Raw genomic sequence first — 20797 nt, forward strand, 5'->3', positions numbered from 1 at the left:
TGAGTTTTCAGCCCCGTCGTGTAAAAGCTGGGCAGGTAACATTAAAGCTGCGGTCGAGCTCGCAGATCAACTTGTTTATTATTAGGGAAAGTCGGGGCAGGAACGAGACCCTCAGGCAGCGTCTAGTGTAAATACAGGTTTATTAGGGATGAAAATGTTCCATGATAAACAGGAGGGCAAAAACATTCACAGTACATTTCATCAGATCATCTCCCTACATGGTGCACTGAAACATTGTACAACTTCAAACCCCATCGCTGCTCTGCACAAATACGATGCCTCTTTACAAAAATACTTTCCTTAAGAAGAAGAAAATAGGTAAGGGCGGGGGGGCGGGGGGGGGGGGGGGGGGGGGGGGGGGGGGTTATTGGCTGTGGTTAAGTTATTCAGATTTTCCATCTCCCTTAATTTGATCAAACCTTTACAATACAAAACTGGCAAAAGAACAGACATGTTAAGCAGACAGGAGGCCCTAAAGGCTGCTCTTCTTCAGAACGACTCCTCCAGCGACGCCTGCAGCTCCTCACAAACAAACTGAGGTCTGATGGTGAAAAACACCACATGGGAACACAACACACAAGGCAGTTGGTCAGGTACGGCACATACGACAGCTGACTGGGTGAACTACTGGTCCGTTAGACAGCCTGGGGGGGGGTCTGGTCAGGTGGGAAGTTATTGGTCATCTTATGGAGAGGTAGGACAGTTGTCATGGTCTGTATCAGGTCCCAGGATGGAACTATAGTGACTAACTTCTTACAGTACTTGTGTGGATTTTAGAAGTGCTGCCATGTTCCTCTGCACCAGGACGCCGTCAGACTGAGTCATCGACGGTGTCATGACCATAAGAACTGGACAAATGAAGTCATGAAGGGATGCAGCAGTCACTGTGGACTAACCTGGTGCTTTTAGTTCGCTCGGCTCAGCTGTGTAACGACGGCCGCTGCGGTCAGTTTTACAGTTCTCTGTCAGAAATGACAGGTTCGTGCCGTGGGATCGATCCAGATCGAGTGTCAGAGGGGACGTTTTGGCACGAGGTTATGGCAAATTTTCACCAAACAAGAGGAAGGACAAAAAGGACAATTTCAGCTTTAAAACGCACACTTAACTATTCGTGTTTTCTGAACTGGGGCAACAAATCCAGTGAGTTACCTGCTGTGGTGCTTCAGACGCTTCACACAACAGCATCAGGTTAACATCTGGCTCTACTTACAAACACTGATCCTTCATTTCCCTCTGGAGCAGTAATGAGGACACATATTGGAGTGGATGAGCCACATTCACTTAAAAAACCCTTCTTTGCCGTAAAGGCCAAAGGCTAGCATCATGTCTAATACCAGAGCCACACGGGATGAGGAGGATGATGATGATGATGAGGATGATGGGACACACCTGGTTCAAAAACATCATAAAAGCCATTCAGCTATCGGAGCAACACGAGTGTGTTAGCAGGAGTGCCGCACCGTCACAGGACAGCTGTGCTCTCACATCCGCCGGTTTATTGCATCAGATGCTCGATAGGAAGTCTGAATGGGTTTTCTGGCTGTTTTTGGGTCCGACTGCTGCACTAGAAGCTCGGCCGGAGGTCCCAAACACTCAAGAGAAAAGAAAAAAAGCAAATAGCTTGACGAGACTTCAACAAATGGCTACGGCTTCTAAAAGGTGAGTATTTTAGTTTGTGATATTCAGACCGAATACAAAAATCTCTCAATACAGTAGAAAACTGGAACTGAAGGAACTTTACAAAAATGTTGCACTATTCTGCTTTTTTTCTTCTTCTTGCACGGAAAAAGAAGGTGTGACATATGTGACGTGTTTGAGCGAATGGATCTATCAAAGGGAACGTCACGTGACCTCACTGGAATAAAAGTGTGGAGACAGAAGGGGAGAAAACATCTTTACAGTGAGGAGACACGTCAGCGCCCGAGTCTGTCAAACCTCCTTCACACCTCCTCCTCACATTTCCCCTCAGCTACTGACTATTTCCTAAAAGTCTGACCAGTGAAAGTATCTAACGTCTTAATCTACATTTCTGATTGTTTACGTTAATCTAAGTGTCTTAAATGGAGACGAAGCCGTCAGACGCTTCCTGCATTAAAGACCACATGCACATGGCTTTAACATCTAGAGACAACGGAGAGGAATCTGTGTTTGGGCCGTGACCACAGTGGGAGCACTAATAGGACATCTACAGTACCTGCATCGCTCGGCTCCACGGCTTACATCATTTCTTTAATTTATAGATGACAGGAAGGGTGAGCCAGAAGCTTTTATCTTACTGATCCTCTCTGCCCGACCGGCTGAGTCCCAGTCGGGCAGAGAGGATCTTAATGCTGAGATACTTTTGGAGGAACTTTGACTCTTCTCCTCCTCTGCGGGAGCCTCGGCGGAGGCGTCCCGGAGGCGCCTCACTGGCTCTGAGTCTCGCGGACCTTGGCTTGCAGGGCGTCGCAAGTCTTCTTGGCGTCGCCTAGCAACATGGCGGTGTTGGGCTTGTAGAAGATGGGGTTGTCGACAGCAGCGTATCCCACACCCAGGGAGCGTTTCATCACAACCACCTAGAGAGGGAGGAGAAGCCGTCACACACACACACACGAGCAACACGCAGCAGAAACGACAAACAGCATGGAAACACTTCAGTCTGTTTTCAGTTCAGTGAGGATGAAAAGTCTGAAAGTCTGTGACTGCACCACTGGGCTCTTCTCAGCTGTTTAAGAGTTGGTGCACTTTTTGCAGAAACCAAAATTTGTGCCTCTGTATGTTTTGTCTGTGCACCTGTGAGAGTGTGTGTGTGTGTGTGTGTGTGTGTGTTTAGGCAGAACGTCCTCTGTGATTTCCCCGGGGGGAAAGTGTGTGGAAACTAGTGGGAGCGCTGACCACACTGTATAAATCCCAGATCTCGGAGCGCTGCCAGCGGGATGCTCCAATGTCGTCATTCCACAGCGACACAGTCACCACTAATGAGATCAGGATGGGACCGCACCTGGAACAGTGTGTGTGTGTGTGTGTGTGTGTGTGTGTGAGTGTATGTGTGTGTGTGTGTGTGTGTGTGTGTGTGTGTGTGTGAGTGTGTGTGTCTCTAAATGGAGGCTCCTCTGCAGGCGTGGACTCCATTGTTCAGTTGTGGTGATAAAAAGCGGCCCAGTGGCTGTAAAATCTTCCATTCCTCTTCATCTCTTTCAGGACAACCTCGTTACCACACATGCAGACACCAGATGTCTCACCTGCTTCGACTTCCAGACCTCCAGCACGGGCATACCAGCGATGATGGAGTTGGGATCCTCCTGGGCGGCAGAGTTCACCGTGTCGTTGGCGCCGATCACCAGCGTCAGGTCGGTGTCTGTTCGGACACACCGGGGGGAAAAGTTAGGAAGCACTGTGATGTCCCAGGCAGGACAAACTAAAGACACTTAAATATAATGAAATATATTATTAAAGGTCGACTTCTATATTAATATTATGCTCCGACTAATAAAAACTGTTATTTTCAGATAACGGCCAAAACACTTTTTAGTAATTCAGGCAAAATGTGGAGAAAACACAGTGGAAGAATTATTTATTTGAAATATTAACGACTTTCAAGAGCGATAAAGCATAAGCATCTGAACACGATCACAGGGCGTCATGTCTCTGTGCCCTGGAATAACAGGGCCACCGATCGTTTGAGTCCTTCAGCACAAATCCAGTCCGTCTCATTACGTGTATCCTGTCTGTGAGCTCTGGGCTCATTTAGTGTCAGACTGTGCTCCACTTATTTGGAAGTGATAGGATCAATAATGTGGGAGAAGAGGCAACATGATTTAACTTAACTTAACCACACACGAACAGTAAAAACCTAAAAAATCCACTCTGCAGTCTTTTACATGACGTGTTCACCGACACATGATCACAGAGACTCGGACCGATTTGGCCAGAAATGAAATGTTCAGACGTTTTGGGCTGTGAGAGGACTGTAGACCTTTAAGACCTTTAAGACCTTTAAGACCTTTAAGACCTTTAAGACCTTCCCACCACAACGTGAGACTATTTAATACTTTAATAGTTGGAAAATAAAGATAAAAACATTATGACAGCCAGAAAAACCCCAAACACACGTGTGAACCTGAACCATTCTTACCGGAGAAGTCGTCATTGATCTCCTCCATTTCCAGGACGATGTCGTACGGGACGCCGGCTTCAGCCAACAGCACGTTGAGCTGACCGGGCATACGGCCGGCCACGGGGTGAATACCAAACCTGTGGGAACAAAATGGAACGAGTCCGTCAACAGAGTCCCCCCCCTGTGGACTTCTGACCTCCGATAACTGGGACCGACTTTCTACAACCAGACAGACGTGAACAAAGGAGGCAAGAGACTCACACAGCAGATCTCCACCAGTGGATCCTCTCAAACTCTATTAGCCATGTCAAGTAATCAGGGTAGGAAGTTACCTCTGTCTCTCTCTGTCCACCTGTCCCTGTCTCCCTCCCTCTCTCCCTCTGTCCACCTGTCCCTGTCTCTCTCCCTCTCTCCCTCTCTCTCTGTCTCTCCGGATACAGCCGGTCAGCTCTGGGATCGATTAGTGACTGTGGCTGCTGATTGGAAAAGTCGTGTGATGGTATGCAGTGTGTACAGGGGAGGATGGAGGGGGGACGGAGGGAGGATCAAGGAGGGACTACTCGTGCATGTATCTGAGCTGTTTCTGATCTTCTAGAACTTTAGTTTACATGAGACACGTGTAGCTTCTTTCCCTTCGTTCACTCGACGCTGATCTGATGTGAATAAACGGTCGCAGCAGCCCTTTACCTGACGTTCTTGCCAGCATCTTTCAGCATCTTGACCAGCTCAGCGATGGGGTACTGAGCCTTCGCAGCACACAGTCCGTAACCTGAAAGAGAGTTTGAAGAGCGAGCTTCAGCAGCCTGACAAGGTCACGGTCAGCAGGTGGTTCAGTGGTTCAGACGAGTCACAGCCTCGATGTGGACAGACGGCCTTCTGGTTACTTCTGACAGTGACGCACCTGAACAAATGTTCTCCTGTTTTATATTAAACTATATCTTTGTGTTGTCACCTAATTAATGGAGGGACTAATGTGGAGCCTGATGGTAGCTGCAGCCTGGTCTGAACTAACAAACAGGGTAAAGAGCAGCACTAATCAGTTAATATACAGAATTTAGATTAAACAGTTAAGATTTTACTTTGAAAGCAGCAGATTAAGGGGCTGAATGATGGATGAGACTAAATGTACATTTATTTAACCGTTTCTCTTTATTTCTGTGACCTTCGTGTCCCTGAACAGATACTTTGAATTCCTATTAAACATCTAGATGAGATAAAATCACCGTCTTTCAGTACAAATCTGATTCTATACACAGCTGGTGTGTTTTTCTCAGAGCCTCAGACCTCCTTCATGTTAAATAAAGCCGCCGTGTGCTGCTTGATTTTTATCAAGTCTCGCACACAAACACACGTCAAACGGTCCACTGGCGTTTACGAGCCTTGTCACAACAACCAGTCAGAAACTCTCCGTGTTACAACGCTCCAAAATCACAGCATTTAGAACTCAGCAAAGAGAAAGTCGACAGAAACACTGCGACTGTCTGCAGCTCGACTGTGTTAGTGTGCTTCCAACATTCTCTGGAGTTTCTCCTATAAGGAAAACAAGTGGACCCAGACCATGTGGAGATGGGCCGGACGAAGCCAGGAAAGCACTTATGCTTATCAGGCCGAGCCTCAACCGTGTCCACAGATGTCAATCGGGCAAAGTGACTGTGACGGCTCCGATTAGGGGCACTGAACACCGGGGCTGGGTAACAACACCGGTCTGACCACTGGCTGCTCCAGGACACAGAACAAATACTCATCTATCAATAGATAGAGAGAGTCATGTGTGAACTTCTAACAAATATACTTCAGTTTATCTGTGCCTGTACAGTAGCTGCAGAGAGAAACCTTAATGCACTCTGATCAAATTCACGTCTAAGTGCTTGAAGGATAGCTCCATTATTTTTAAACCGAGGCCCGATAGTTACATATATTTGGTTTAAATATGGTGGATCTGCTCAGCCGGCAGCCAAGACCACGGCTGCAGTGTAATCCGTCCGGGGAAGTAGGTCCACTAAAAGAGCTTGTTTGATCCACTGACAGGCTCAGAGTGTTATTCTAAGTGTGTGACAGCATCATGGAAAGGATCCCTACAGAGAGAGACCTGGAAGATCCTTTTGGTTTAACCACAAACAGCACACACACCAGACTACATTCACTAAAACAGTGTTAGTAGTTTCTGGCCTACCACTGTCATGTTCAGTCAGTCTGTCTGTGTTATTGTGTTACTTTGGTGTTTTAAACCGTCAGTTTGGATCCAACACAATATTTGTGTGACACACAACAACACAAACTAACTTATTGAGGCAGCAGTGGACCAGCAGCTCCTGTGTTCTGCCAGGTAAAATAACTGTTTTTGTCAATGGAGTCTGGTGGCTACAACACTCTGAGCCTGTCGGTGGATCAAACAAGCTCTTTTAGTGGACCTACTGTGATCAGGTGCAGTTGTCCCAAAGGATCACGTTGCAGCCTGTTTTCCACTGGACCAGAAATGTATGTACCCATGAGCAGGTTTAAAAACACCAGAGTTCTCCTTTAAGAGCTTAAACGCTCTGTGATGCCCTGACTGACCCTCTGAATGGGACTCAGTCCTTCGAATCATTCAGTTCCTTTGACAGGTTCTACAATGACTTGTTTCTTTTTCTGATCCTCATATTTCACTGGTTTATATTTTCCTATCATTCCCCGGGGAAACGTCTGGCCTTTTGTTATCCGTCTTGTCCTTGTGTGGTATTGTTTGCAAACCATTTTGAGAAAAGGGTACAAAAAAAACATAATTTTTCATTTCCGCTCCATCATTTCTCCCACTCCTTCCAGCTCCACATTTCTCTGGCCTGTTTTCTGTTTTTCAGCTTTCGTGTGAGTCTCACAAAAAAAAAAAAAGAAGAGAAGAAGAAAAACACTGGTTTAATCTACGCTGGATGCTTCTCACTGGATCACTTCTTTTCCACTTGTATTCTCCTCTCAAACTTGCGGCCGCTTGTATTTTACTAATCTTGTAAAGTGCAGAGGTTTCCTCTGAAGACTTACTTCTTGTATATAGACGCTCGGCACTGTGACTGGAATCACAAATGAACAGGCTGGATGCCTTTAGTCTGTGTTTACATGTCCCCACGTGAACAAAACAACTCAGCAACAACAACTGTGACGAGCTCAGCCGTCGGCCCGGAGGACGGGAACGTCACCGGGCCACACAGCGATCCCGGCGACCATCGTGGGAGGTTCACACACACACACTTAAGGTCAGAATACTGAAAACACGTGAAACGGAGAAAAGTGTGTAGCTGGAGCAAAGGTCGGCCCCCACGCTGTAACCCCGAAACAGGAAGTAGAAGCCAGCTCTGAACGTAGTCGGCACTGTAGAATGTCTATTTACCAGGGACTGACGACCACACAGAAACCAGCTGTGTGTGTGTGTGTGTGTGTGTGAGTGTGTGTGTGTGTGTGTGTGGCCACTCTACCATGACTTGTCAATTAGCCTAGCAAAACGGTGATGTAACACGTGTCGAGAAAAGGTTAAATAAACAGAACACACACTTCGCTGATGCTGGAAAAAAACTGTGACTGGCAAAGTCAAAGTACCATGTTTTTCCACTCACGTACAAGACCTCTGAAGTGTGTGTGTGTGTGTGTGTGTGTGTGTGTGTGTGTGTGTGTGTGTGTGTGTGTGTGTCTCACCTGGAGTGATGATTATGTTCTGGGCCTCTTTAATCATGTCAACAGTCTGATCCACGTTGACCTCTGTGTGTGTCCCTGTGATCTCCATGGGCTTTCCTGTGCCGGTGGAAGACGTGCCATAACCCCCCAGGATCACGTTAGCCAGAGAACGATTCATGGCCTGAGGGAGAGAAGGACATTTTGTGCTTCCTTTTTTACGGTTACGTTACTTTTGCTTTCACTTCATTGACCGAACGGTCGACTACGGCGACCAGACGACATCCGAGAGGGATGTTTCCTGAGAAAACACACATTTGAGGCCCCAGACTGAATCGGAGCGGGGGCTGAGCTTCGGTAACGTTAGAGTCCCTCCTGGTGGACGGGAGAGGAACGGCCACACGAGCTCCACTCACCACACACATGATGTAGGACAGGATGGCTCCGGACGAGCCGATGAGCGCCCCCACGATGGTCAGCAGGTTGTTGTTGAGCAGGAAGCCCTCGGCGCACAGGGCCCAGCCGGAGTAACTGTTCAGCACGGTGATGACCACGGGCATGTCGGCACCGCCGATGGCCGCCGTCAGGGTGACGCCCTAAAGGACAGCGGAGGACAAGAGGACAGGAGTGTCACCATCCAGGGGAAGTGAAGGGAAGCTTTAATACTCTCCCTCCACAGACACGGGGACTGGCCGGCCTGCTCATGTACTCGTTGAACCTCGGACGTCTTAAAAAAACTAAAACCACTAAAACAGCCTTTAAGCTCTACGTCCATTTTTCACAATCAGACCCTGTTGTTGTCCCTCCAGGAGCCAGCCGAACACTTTCACTGGAGCCTGTATTTTCAGGGAGTTTTAGGAGCCGATGATACTTTAGACTGATCAGGGATCAGACTTGGCTCTTTAAAGCAGATTCATTTATAGGTGAAGGGGATGCTCTCATTATTTATTCTGGGTCCACTGGCTGATTTTCCAACACATGGAAATATGCAAAGCAAGCAAAAGCACTAAACATGTGTTCTTCTTCCAACACATCCTTTTCACAAGCTGGAAAAGTCAGAACTTCCTCAAGCAACATTAACGTCGGATTCAAACTATCCCACAGACACAAAATCACTTTCCTTATCAGATTAAAACAGTTCTTTTCTTGTGGTCGAACATGCTCAGAGCCTGTTGGCCGCTGCAGTCCATGCAAAGATGGAACATTTTGTTTAAGTTTCTTCTTATTGTCCCTGAAAAGTATCGATAAGCTTCATAAGATGTTTTTCTGCAGATGTTTCCTGCAGTAGAAATATGACAGGCTGTAAAAACCAAGGTTTCCTCGGTGACCACGTGATGAATTAACTCTCCAGAGGCCACAAGGAGCTGGAGCTGCTCGTTATTCTTAAAGACTTACTATCAGACTATTTTACTACTAAGGAGGGAAAATCTCCAACATCACAACAACTCAAGAAAGAAACTTGTGCCACTTTGGCTGCCAGACTGTTAACAGCTCCCTGCTCAGCGACTGTCTGACTCTTTTATGCCTCCTTCCCTTCCTGGTGTTTACTTAACAGCATCCTCACATGTTCTGTCTGGCAGCGTCTGAGAAAGTTCCAATCTGAATATTTCATAACAGGACGGCCAAAACCCCTCCCACCCACCCACACACCCACACAGTACCATGACAGCAGACAGGGCGGAGACGGATCCCAGGCAGGTGATGCCTGTGGTGTAACTGGGATCCAGCATGTAGGGAATCATCCCTCCGATGCTGGCGGCCATCAGAGTGGCGTTGAGAGCGTGGCGACCAGGAAGCATCAGAGGGGCGCTGTTCAGCATACCTGCACGGAGAGAAAGGTTAAAGTTAAAACATTTAGCATTCAGCTGTGAACTCGTCTCAGAAAGATCTCAGAGATCTGAACAGCAGGAAAAAGCTCAGAAATTCAATATTTATCATTAGATTAGAGAACTTTGATTAAAGGGAAACTGTCCAGTCAGTGTCGGTGGTCGACTGAAGACATAAATACGTCCTCAGTGCTGCTAGATTGACTGAGTGAGTTCTCCTGATGTCTGCAGGTCTTCCTGGACACCATCTTCAGAGTCAGTGACCCCTTAGCGTTGGGCTTCACTTTGTCCCCAGCTGTGTGGTGACTGTGCTATCTAACAGCCTTCCTGCTGCTTCTGAAGCTGGAGAACAAACGACGAGCTTCTCTCACCTTGCAGTTTGCCGTACGCCACCAGAGAGCCGCTGAAAGTGATTCCACCGATGTAGGTGCCGAGGTACGCCACTATCTTGGTGAGGTTGGCTGCGGGGTCGGTGGCGAAGTGGGGGTACTCGATCATGTACTCGGCCACGCAGGTGAGCACGGCGGCCAGCCCCACCAGGCTGTGGAAGGCCGCCACCAGCTGGGGCAAGTCGGTGATCTGGATCCTCTTAGCGATGGCCAGGCCTAAAGTCAGACAGGGGGGAGAGGGGACGGGGGAGAGAGAGGGAGAGCAAATAAATAAAGAGCAGCGGCTCCAACAGACACACACACACACACAAATGCAAATCAGAAGTACGAGCAGACACTCAGAGGGCTGCTGGGAAGTGGGTCCATCTGAGGAACCAGGTGTTGCTGATGAGGCCTGTTGGGGGAAATTCCATGTGTGTGTGTGTGTGTGTGTGTGTGTGTGTGTGTGTGTGTGTGTGTGTGTGCGCTGCAGGAAGCCCTGTGATGTTGGCGTATTTGGGGAAGAGCATTATTGTCTGTGTGGATAGTTTAGTCTATGTTTCATCTCTGTTACTGGAACAATTAGCATCTAAATGATCAAACTGTCCCGGGTGAGCGAGAGAAAGTGAGTAATACATGATGTTCACCCCCCCACCACCCCGAGTTAGTCACGTTGTGTTTGAAGAAAACTCTCTGCGCTCTGAACACCTGCTGCTTCATCTGGCCACGTCGGTCCACTTCCATCTGCTGCAGCAGCCTGTTTGAGGGAAGTCTTTGGACATAAACACACACAGACTCACCAGCGGAGCCCCCCACTGCCATGGCTGTGCTCATCTGCGCCAGGAGCTCAGGACTCGGTTTGAGGGCGCCCAGAGTAGCAACGAGCCCCCCCGCGACTCCCATCATACCCAGAGCGTTACCCAGGCGGGCCGTCTTCTGGTTGGAGAGGCCAGCCAGGGCGCCGACGCAGCACAGACCTGAGCCCAGGTACATCATCTGGTGAGAGGGAGAGCGGGTTACTGACACAGCACAGCACGGAGACATGAGGCCAGATCATCTACTTGGGGGGCTGTGTAGGACATCTGGGTTATAGTCGGTGGCTGTTGATGCTTTTTGGTAAGAAACCACATGAACTTCCCGTCACACCTGTTCAATGTTGTATCCAGACTGCAGAGCAGCACCGTAGCCTCCGACAAACACACCAGCAGGCAGCAGGTAAAGGTAGTTATACTCTGGAGGATCAGTGGGGCGCTTGAACATGTCCAACATCTTCTTTGTCACCAAGAAACCACCTGGTGAGGGACAGAGAAATATTATAATCAAATATTCACTTTAAAAGCTGCGTCACAGGACAAATGGAGTAAGGCTCTTACCAATAACACCTCCCCCCCTGTTTTTACCACCTTCCACTTGTTTTGAGGCAGGCGGTCTTTAAAAAATGACTATTTTTAGACGACAGGTGTTTTAAAGCCAAAAGCAGAAAACTGGTGCCAAACCCAATAACCAAAGTCAGGAATTTAATGAGTCTACTTCATGTCAGTGTAAATATTTCAAGTAGGAAACCTCAAAAGTGTCAAACCGGGACCAGACGGTGTCTCACTGCTTTACAGGAGGAGATCACATTACTGCGTGTGTCTCTCTCTATTTTCCTTCTGGCGAGATGGCAGCCACGTGCACACACACGCACCCATACATGCGAGGGTGAACGAGAGGCCAGCACCTGCTTCTTTCCAGAGAGTGTAATTGTAGACAAAGACTGTCCTCGTCAAACCGTGTAATAACAACCTGACTACTGTTATTGCAGACCGATCTGAGTCAATACATTAACATGGAGGAATGCTGCTGTTTCTTCTGGTTGTTACTTTCTTAAAGCACAACGGGTCGGCGGACACTTTATCTAGAGAGGCTGCAGGAAGACGAGCTACATGCTAACACGCTGCTGTTACACAGGACATGATCTTCACAGAGGCTGGTGTGGTCACATGCTAACATCAGCTAATTAGCACGGACTAAGACCTTCCTGTAATATCGGCTTCTGTTTCTCTGCACCAGACAGAGGAGCTGAAACTGACTGACTGGGGACCATCTGGGTGTTTTCCCTCACATCCATCGATCTGATGCAGGCAGAGTTTAAGTCCGGGGACCATCAGAGGATTAGGATTCATCCACTGGGGACCATGAGTGACTCAACTTAATCTGATAGTTGTCGAGATGTTTCAGTCTGGACTAAAGTTCAGCAACTTCAGGTTCCCCTGAAATGACAACCAGGCATTCATATTGTTTCACCAGTGGAAGGTCTGCACTGGTAACCAAGACCAAGGAGGAGCACAGCAGCATCCAACTAATGCTGAGATCTGCTTTGTTACACTTCTGCTCTCCTGTCCTGGTTTCAGCACTTTCAAATGAACTGATGCGATTGGCTTTAGGTCGAGAACTTTAATGCACAGATAAAGGACGCAGAAACACAAGATATGAATTTGTCCCTTTGAAGTTTGGATCACAGGACATGTGATTTTCCTTATGGATATCCACCGGAGCAGAAACAAACCATCAGCTGGAGCAGATGTGTTCCCTTCAGATATACCGTTAACATTTAGCTCTGTGACTGGAGGCACGCCGACACTGTGCTGGTGACAGAGTGAACGTCGTGAGCAGACCCAGGTGTTTTCCAAGCATTCCCACATCTCACCGCTGTGGAGACTCGGAGGGAACAAGAAGCTACGGCCTCGGACCGGTTCCTCAAAACAGACACACAAACCAAAAAAATCCCGGGTCTGTTTTATTGGAGCCAAATTTCACTATTGTGTTTCGTCCCTTTCCATGGAATGTTTTTTCCTGCTCCCAGGGGTTTATGGGTAGTGTGGTGAACCGCTTAGAAATGTGCGTGTGGAGCCGAAGCCGTGGAGAACATCAAAAATGAAATTAAACAGCCGGTAAGAGACTAGGTATGTCTATAAGCCTGTGGTATTTCAGCGTGCTCTGGCCAGAGTTAAGGGAACCTTAAGGATTAATAGGTGGGTTGAGCAGAGAGGCCACAGAGCCTGAAGGGCCACAATCTGCAGCAGGATTCACAGCCTCGCCTTGAACTGTAACCCTTGTGGCGTCCTCTGGTGTCTCTCACAAAGACGCCTTGGTTCACAGCTCCTTTCATTTGTCTCCCCTGGAGTGAGCTAACAGGGGAGACCGAAGCATGGCAGCGTTTCCCAGGACCATTAGAGAGTGATGAGTATTATAATGCACTGCTCCAGGAGCACTTTGTCATTCTGATGGGAATTATTAAGGCTAATAGCAGGACTGAGTGTGTGTGGTCCAGACTCTGGTGTGAGCAGGTGGGTGCAGAGGGCAGCTGCAGCGCTCGGTCAGACGGCGTGTTATTGTACAATCAGTATAAAAGCCTTCAATCTTCGGCCCACGCTGATACTTTGCTGGCTGGAGGTTGCTGTGACTGGCAGGGACCGCGAGGTGTCTACGTGCAGGTGACTCACCGGCAATGTTGACCGAGGAGATGAAGGCGGCCAGCACGGCCAGCGTCTCAGCGGTACTTGTTGGGGCGTAGCCACCACCCATCAGGGACAGACCACCCACAGCCGTCAGACCTGCACAACGGGGATATTTTAGCATTCATCAGTGTCCACTCGCATGATTTATTGTAGAGAACCTGGAGAACTTTGGTGAAGATGCAACAAAAACAGCACAGCACCCAGACAAAGTATTGATTCAGTTACAGAAAGGTTCATCTGAACTCTTGTTACCTGTGTTTAATATTCACCGTGTTTATGGCCCACTGTTCTCTGAATGCTTCCCAGATTGGAAAAAGACAGAAATAGGAAGATTTGGAGATAAAGAGAACCTGTGTGTGTTTACCAAGAGAGGCTCAGGAAACCTTGATAACATCAGCTCTGTAATGACTTACAGGCAGTCAGACGCAACACGCTGCACCCTGGGAGCCTGCATCACTCGGGACTGTGTGTGTGTGTGTGTGTGTGTGTGTCAATAGTGTTTGACTGAATTTTCTAATGAGACAAATGTGAAACCTGACCCCATCTGCCAAATATAATTTCGCAATTTCTAGAACGTAAATACAAATGAATTCAGAACTTCCGCCGTCACAGAGGCGACGACTCCAGCAGGAAACACGGCGCGTTACTGTGATGAGCGTATAACGGACAGATTTCACAGGAATAAAGAGCCCTCCAAACATCTGCACTCTGGTTTCTAGTAGAAAACGATTAAACGTGGCCACCTCTGTCCTGATGTCTCTTTTCTTCCAGCCAATCAAACGCTAGCTTGTTCTTACTCGTCTCACACACGCAGGATGGAGGACGACCCAGAACCAACGGACCCTCGCTGGACATCAACCGTTTCTGTTTCCAACCCGTCTGACATCCACGAGTCGGCCGCTGTGTCGGCGCTCTGTACAATATGTAGAGATCTCTAAACCAACTGCAGGGACGACTCTGCACTGATGTGATGAAGGCCAAGAAGAATAAGAAACAAGAATGTAGTTAAAGTGAACTGAAAAGGCTCGGTGTGTTCTGACTGAGGAAAAAAATACTAATAACTCCCCATCAAGCTTTTTGGTGACCCGATACTTATATTGACCTGAATCTGAAATATGTATCTGACGTACTGAAATAACCACGAGCCAGATCAGCGAGGAACAAAACTGAAGTAAAGTTAGACCTGCTTTAGGTGGAGATCAAAGAGCAGCCTGGCCTCAGATCAGCCAAAAAGAAAGTCAATACACACACACACACACACACACACACACACATATGGACAGTATGCAGTGGGGGGGCCGCCGTCCTGTAGGTGTGTCACTGTGAGAGTGAATCAGTGATTCTCCAGTAGATGAAAGTGTTTCTATCAGACACCTGAGATGACCCACAGCCAGAGTCACTGCTGCTGGAAACACTAGAACCTCCCCAGGAAGAATATAACTGTCCCTCACTCAGAGCCCGAATTCCAATAGGATTCCCTAATGTCTGTGTGTGTGAGTGTGTGAGAGTGTGTGTGTGTGTGTGTGAAAGTGTGTGTGTGTGAGTGTGTGTGAGAGTGTGTGTGAGAGTGTGTGTGTGTGTGTGTGTGAGTGTGTGTGTGTGAAAGTGTGTGTGTGTGTGTGAGTGTGTGTGAGAGTGTGTGTGTGTGTGTGTGAGTGTGTGTGTGTGTGAAAGTGTGTGTGTGTGTGTGTCTTTACGATGCCTGGCACAACAACAACACAGTGTTGCTCTCACTGTTTCCATAACTGCAGTCAGCTGGTGACAGAAATCTATTAAAAAAGGTAATAAAGGCCATGGTGAATATGAAGGGAGATACCTGGACAGGGTGGAGAGATGGGGGGCAGGCAGAGGTGAGGGGGGGGGGCAGACAACACCGAACAATGAACTTCAAATGAACCTTAACATGTATTCATTTCTCTCATGTGTGCTCTGAGACTCTTCTGATATTCAGTGATCCTGTGAAGTTTCACTCTGATCCTGGTGAGGACGGCACAGAGCCGGGGGCACGAGAGAGAGAGGGGGGGGGGGGTGAGAGCAGGGTTCAGGTGTGAGTAATAAAGACTTAAAGAGGAAGTGAAAAGTGTCTCTTAGCTGTGACACCACTGGGCTCCGTGGCCGAGCGCTGACGTCCGGCTGTGTGTGGGAGTAAATGAGCGGAGGACTTCCCCGACCCTCAAAGATCACCAAGGGTGTGTGACTTCCTTCCCCACTGTGGGGCTTTAACGTGCATGTGTGTGTTCTCGTGGCTTTGATCAGCCTGAACAGCAGCCGACAATCAGGACACCATCTTTACAGTTTGACTCTGGACTCACATGTGACCAAACAAGCTCTTTATCTTGTGCTGTCGGCTGCTTTATTCAGTTATTCATGTGATAAATCTACTAATCTGAAGAACGATGATAAGGATCTGTTGCAGTGACAGACGGATCACTGTGAACAGTTTCCACTGGATTTCTCATCACGTTTGTTTTCTAAAGATCAATGTGACGTTCATCTTGACGTAGACATCAGATCGTACTGTGCAGCCCTGCGTTGTGCCTGTGGACAGTTGTGTTGGTGGTCTGGACTGGATCACACTGGATCACGCTGGATCTCACCCCCCCGATCATCTCACTGAATAATCAGCACACTCGTGTGAAGCCGTTAAGACGAAGGAGTTCACCGACACGATAAACACGACTGACCTGAGATGGCGTTGGTGACAGACATGAGTGGGGAGTGCAGAGCAGGAGTGACCCCCCACACCGTGTGGTATCCCACGATGCCCGCCAAGCCGAAGGTGGTGACAATCTGAGTGAAGGCGGCGTTTGGAGCCACCAGACCCAGACCGAGCAGGGTGGCGGCGCCTGGCACAGGGAGAGACGGACAAACAGAGAGAGCAGAGAAAGGTCCGGTTAAAACACGCTTCAATCTGTTATCGACCTGTCCAGTGATCATCCGCCACCTTGTCTGAGCTCTGAACAGCAGAACTCACAGATGAGGAGCTCAGCACCAGCTTTATCGCTTTCATTCATACATTCCTGCCTTTTCCTGCTGCCCTACCCAGTGGCTTCTCTGTTTAAACACATCTTTCTGTATGGGAGCTCCCAGCTAGAGACGATGAACCTCTTGTATCATGACTCTGTCCAGGTTTTCTTCTTGTGGTCACACACACACTCACACACACACACACACACACACACACACTCTCTTTTCTGTGTGCATGTGTCAGTCCATCTAACATCGCCAACATGTTCTCCCTAACGAGCGCCCGCCCGCCTGCTCGAAGCAGGTCCTCACTCTTAAAAGCGGAGCAGCAGCTGGGTGGTGGCGCTCGGTAGGAAACCGCTGCAGCTTCTAAACAATGTGTGAAGCACATTAAGTGTGTGTGGAGCACTTACACACAGCTCTGTGTGCTCCATGGGAACCTCTCGCCACAGCACTACTTCAAACACACACTCAGCGGGACACTGCTTTTACAACACACACTTCCTGACAGTAACAGGGTGTCTGTGTGTGTGTCACTTCTCACCTCCTGTGTGCATTCCAGCAGTGACCTGAGAAGCTGATTATTAACCTCCCCATCACCTTATTAACCCCCCTCAGACCCAGGCCGGATGATTAGGAAGGAGAAACCAAAGCAGGTTTCTCAGATTTACCATCATCTTGATTTTCTGTGATAATAAATAACCTAATTAGCTGGTTCAGGCTGAACCACGACTACAGACCTCCGGAGTAGGCGCCGGCAGTGGTGAGCGTGGCCTTGAAGGGGGACACCTGTGCGGCCTTCTCCTTCTCCTGCTCCTGGACGGTCTTGGGTTTCGGAGGAGCTGCGACGGGCACGTTGTTGGGCTGAGGAGCGGGGAACAGGTTCTTTCCGTTCTGGAGGTGATAATAATCAGGATGTGAAAGGAAGAAAGATGGAAGCAAACAGAGCGTTCGATCAGTCTGTCCTAAACATCACATGAACGGCTCGGCTCGTCGTCTCCAGAGAGAAACAACCGCAAACAGTGGAAATGGGAGAGATGTTACCAAACGACCTTTATTAAGAGCTTTTATTCCCTGATCTCATTACCTGCTGATGTGAGGAACATTAGACCGGCCTGTCAACATCAAAGCAAGCAGACTAATGATCAGGAGGAAGAAATATCATATATCATTTATAAGACCGGAGATGGCTGCTGTGATCAGATAAGGGTCCAGTTTCTCCAAAACCTATGAGTTTACTCCAAAAACTGACCGAGACTGATTACAGCAAGAATATTCTCCCCAAATATTATTTATAATTCTAACAATGATCCATGACGGAGGGCTGATGGCAGTGATCTCCATCACTGCCTGCTGCTCTCTAATGATGGGACCATCTCAAAAATCAGGTGACGACATGTCAGCCAGCATCAGAGCATCAGTCCATGACCGTCTGAACGGCTCTCAGTGTTTGCACACATGCAGGAGACTCTTTTTACTAATCCTGTCACAAGCTCATACTTACTACAGTAATGTTACTGACATTTCAATAATCTGACTTAATCTTCAAAGAAAAAGCATCAACACTCATTCAGGACAGCAAACCTTCATGTGGAAGGTAACACACAGTTCATCTGGACGGGACATTATTGGACTGACAAACTTCAGTTCAGCCGTTAGAGGAGAACTTTCCTGCCGTCAGAAAACTATTCCAGCAGTCTGACGCTGGAATCAGACATCCAGGACATTACTAATGCGTCTGGGGAGGAAGAGACAGCCGGAGCCGAGCACCGCCAGCCGGCGAGGAGAGCGCTGCAGTGCATTGTGGTTGTTGTAGGTTTACTAGCTTTACTAGAAAAAGGGAACCCCACAGTCCTTTTCTCTGTGTCCTCTGATCATGTGGCTGCTATTCCATCCACTATATTCCCATGGTGAAACACTCACTTTTCTTAATTCATCTTGAAAAGAAAGAATAAAAGCTTGTCACAATCTATAATAAACCGATCGTCCTGTTCTTGTTGTTAAAGGGAGAAGAACCAGTTTCTAACTGTTGGAGCAGTGAGGAGCAGCTGAACACTGTGTGGAGCACAGACGGACTGTCCTAAGGTGACACCTAGTGGCCGTGAACGGCTCCTACCTGCATGACAACAGATCCTCTGACGACGTGGTCCATGGTCCCGTAGTCAAACACTTCCTTCACGTCGAGGTAGAAGTTGTCCTTGTCGGGGCTGACCGCCCGCAGCAGCTTAGTGATGTTGTTGGAGTACAGAGTGCTGGACTGTGTGGGCAAGCGGCTGGGCAGGTCTGTGTAGCCGATATGAGTCACTCCCTGCGGGACAAACAATTTGTGATGTTAAAAAGCCCAGTGACGGATGATGTGCGCCCCCCTCGGAGGACTCCTCTCTGGTACGGCGGTGAGCGTGCGCACCGACCTTGTGCACCGACAGCTCTCCGGGTACGGTGGTCTCAATGTTTCCTCCGGCCTCAGCAGCCAAGTCCACCACCACCGACCCGTCTTTCATGCTCTCCACCATTGGTTTGGTGATCAGGATGGGTGCACGCCTGCCTGCGGTTACAACGACAGACAGTCGAGGCGTCACACACAACTGAATCATGGCCCTGCAGCTACTGAGGACGCGTGGCCACACAGGGAACAGACACCAGCAGGGAAAGAACATGGAGAACATGTTCCTGTAAAGTTGTTCTTACTGTTTAAAAGTCCTAAATTCTCTGACTACCTGCCTGGAATACATGTGACTCTGTGTGTGTCTGTGATATTCATCAGCCAGAGGAGAACTGTTTAACATTTACAACATGTAGGTGTTGGTGCTGTGTGTGGATCTGTGCTTCTTTACACACCAGGAATAAGAGCTGTGCTGACCACAATGTCCACATCCTGACACTGTTTGCCAAACAGCTTCATCTCTGCCTCTATGAACTCCTTCGACATTTCCTTGGCGTAGCCTCCCTGACCCTCCCCTGACTCCTTAAAGTCCACCTCCAGGGGCTCTGCCCCCAGGGATTTAAACTGCTCCAAGGCTGCAGCTCTGGGGGAGGAGGGAGAGCAGGGAGAGGAGGGAGAGGAAGAGGAAGAGGGGATTTCTTAGTCAGTTAGTCAGAAAATATCTCACATGCTGCACGTGATGAGAAACATTTCTATTCTCTAAACTGATGATGCAGGAACAACACACATGAAAGATAACTGTAGAGTAGCAAGAGTGAAATCAATCAATCAATCAAAGACAATTTTGATTCCATCTATAGTCATTTACTGTCTTTACACTGAGAAATGACCCCCCCAAACACACACACACACACACAGTGCATGTGATCCATGATTGTACCTACATTTTAACAGCTTCATCCTTTGTTGAGTTACTCTGAGTGCAAAGTGATCATCTCCTGCTGCTGCTTCACATAAAAAGCTTTCAGCTGGTGAAAAACAAGGTGGCTTTTATTGTGAAGGGGCCTCAGGGGACGTGGTGTGTTTCTGACCAAACCGACTGTGACACTTCTTAGAAAAAAGAATACTGGACTTATCTATGTCTCCGTTTGGCTGCACTGTAAAGAGACACAGCAGCTGCTCAAAGAGCGTCTGTTGCCCCCAAACTGAAAGGATGAGAAGTGCAGCTACTTCTGCTCTTCTGATCACATACAAACAAACAAGCCAATTCAGACCGGCAGCCGTTGAGCAGAACATCAAACACAAACCTGGTATCAAACCCTCTGACGATGGCTCCCATGGCCCTGGCAGTGCCGGCTGCTGCCAGTCCAGCCACCCCACCTCCGATGATCAGGACCTGCACACATGAAGGGGTGGAGTGTTGTAAACCTGGCTCAGACACACTGCCGCTTACTTCTGTTCATTACAGAAACACACACTCTCACTACACACCTTTGCCGGTGGCACTTTTCCAGCTGCGGTGATCTGTCCGGTGAAGAAACGGCCAAAGCTGTTAGCTGCCAGCAGAACCGCCTTGTAGCTGGAACGGCAAAGAGAAGAACACCACAGGAGAATTATTTTAAGCAGAAACAATACGATGGACCTGGAAAGGTGAGCCGTATGAGCGGACACTTCTCACACACAGTGAACGCATCGGCCCCTGAAGGCACCGTCTACATACCCTGCGATGTTCGCCATGGAGCTCAGAGCGTCGTAACCCTGAGCGATGGTGACGCGGGGCACCTGGTCCATGGCCAGGACGGTGGCCTTCCTCTGGGACAGCATGTCCATCAGCTCGGGGTTCTGAGCCGGGTAGATGAAGCTGATCAAAGTGGCCGCCTCCTTCATCATCTCCACCTCATGGACGCCCAAAGCAGGGTTGAAGACTGGAGCGCGGACCTGAACATGAGAGGGGAAGCTGAATATTCACCAAGAACCTGTACAGGTGGAAGTGTTACATCTCTTCAGCCAGAGAGGAG

General features: G+C 48.6%; 1 protein-coding gene across 1 annotated transcript in view; it reads right to left on the reverse strand.

Annotated features, from left to right (window-relative positions):
• Positions 1–121: 121 nt before the first annotated feature.
• nnt (nicotinamide nucleotide transhydrogenase) overlaps positions 122–20797 on the reverse strand; it is a 26177-nt gene continuing 5501 nt past the window's right edge. The window contains exons 4-22 of the mRNA XM_070849975.1: positions 20500–20717; positions 20271–20358; positions 20087–20175; positions 19235–19422; positions 18808–18941; positions 18513–18704; positions 17137–17290; positions 16114–16275; positions 13415–13525; positions 11076–11221; positions 10730–10925; positions 9933–10166; positions 9397–9557; positions 8152–8331; positions 7760–7919; positions 4784–4865; positions 4115–4233; positions 3222–3337; positions 122–2555 (exon numbers count right to left, since the gene is read on the reverse strand). Of these exons, the coding sequence (XP_070706076.1) occupies positions 2406–2555; positions 3222–3337; positions 4115–4233; positions 4784–4865; positions 7760–7919; positions 8152–8331; positions 9397–9557; positions 9933–10166; positions 10730–10925; positions 11076–11221; positions 13415–13525; positions 16114–16275; positions 17137–17290; positions 18513–18704; positions 18808–18941; positions 19235–19422; positions 20087–20175; positions 20271–20358; positions 20500–20717 (2880 nt within the window). The 3' untranslated portion in view covers positions 122–2405. The remainder of the gene's footprint in view (positions 2556–3221; positions 3338–4114; positions 4234–4783; positions 4866–7759; positions 7920–8151; positions 8332–9396; positions 9558–9932; positions 10167–10729; positions 10926–11075; positions 11222–13414; positions 13526–16113; positions 16276–17136; positions 17291–18512; positions 18705–18807; positions 18942–19234; positions 19423–20086; positions 20176–20270; positions 20359–20499; positions 20718–20797) is intronic.

Source organism: Pempheris klunzingeri, chromosome 19, assembly GCF_042242105.1.
Source record: "Pempheris klunzingeri isolate RE-2024b chromosome 19, fPemKlu1.hap1, whole genome shotgun sequence".
Taxonomy (NCBI): domain Eukaryota; kingdom Metazoa; phylum Chordata; class Actinopteri; order Acropomatiformes; family Pempheridae; genus Pempheris; species Pempheris klunzingeri.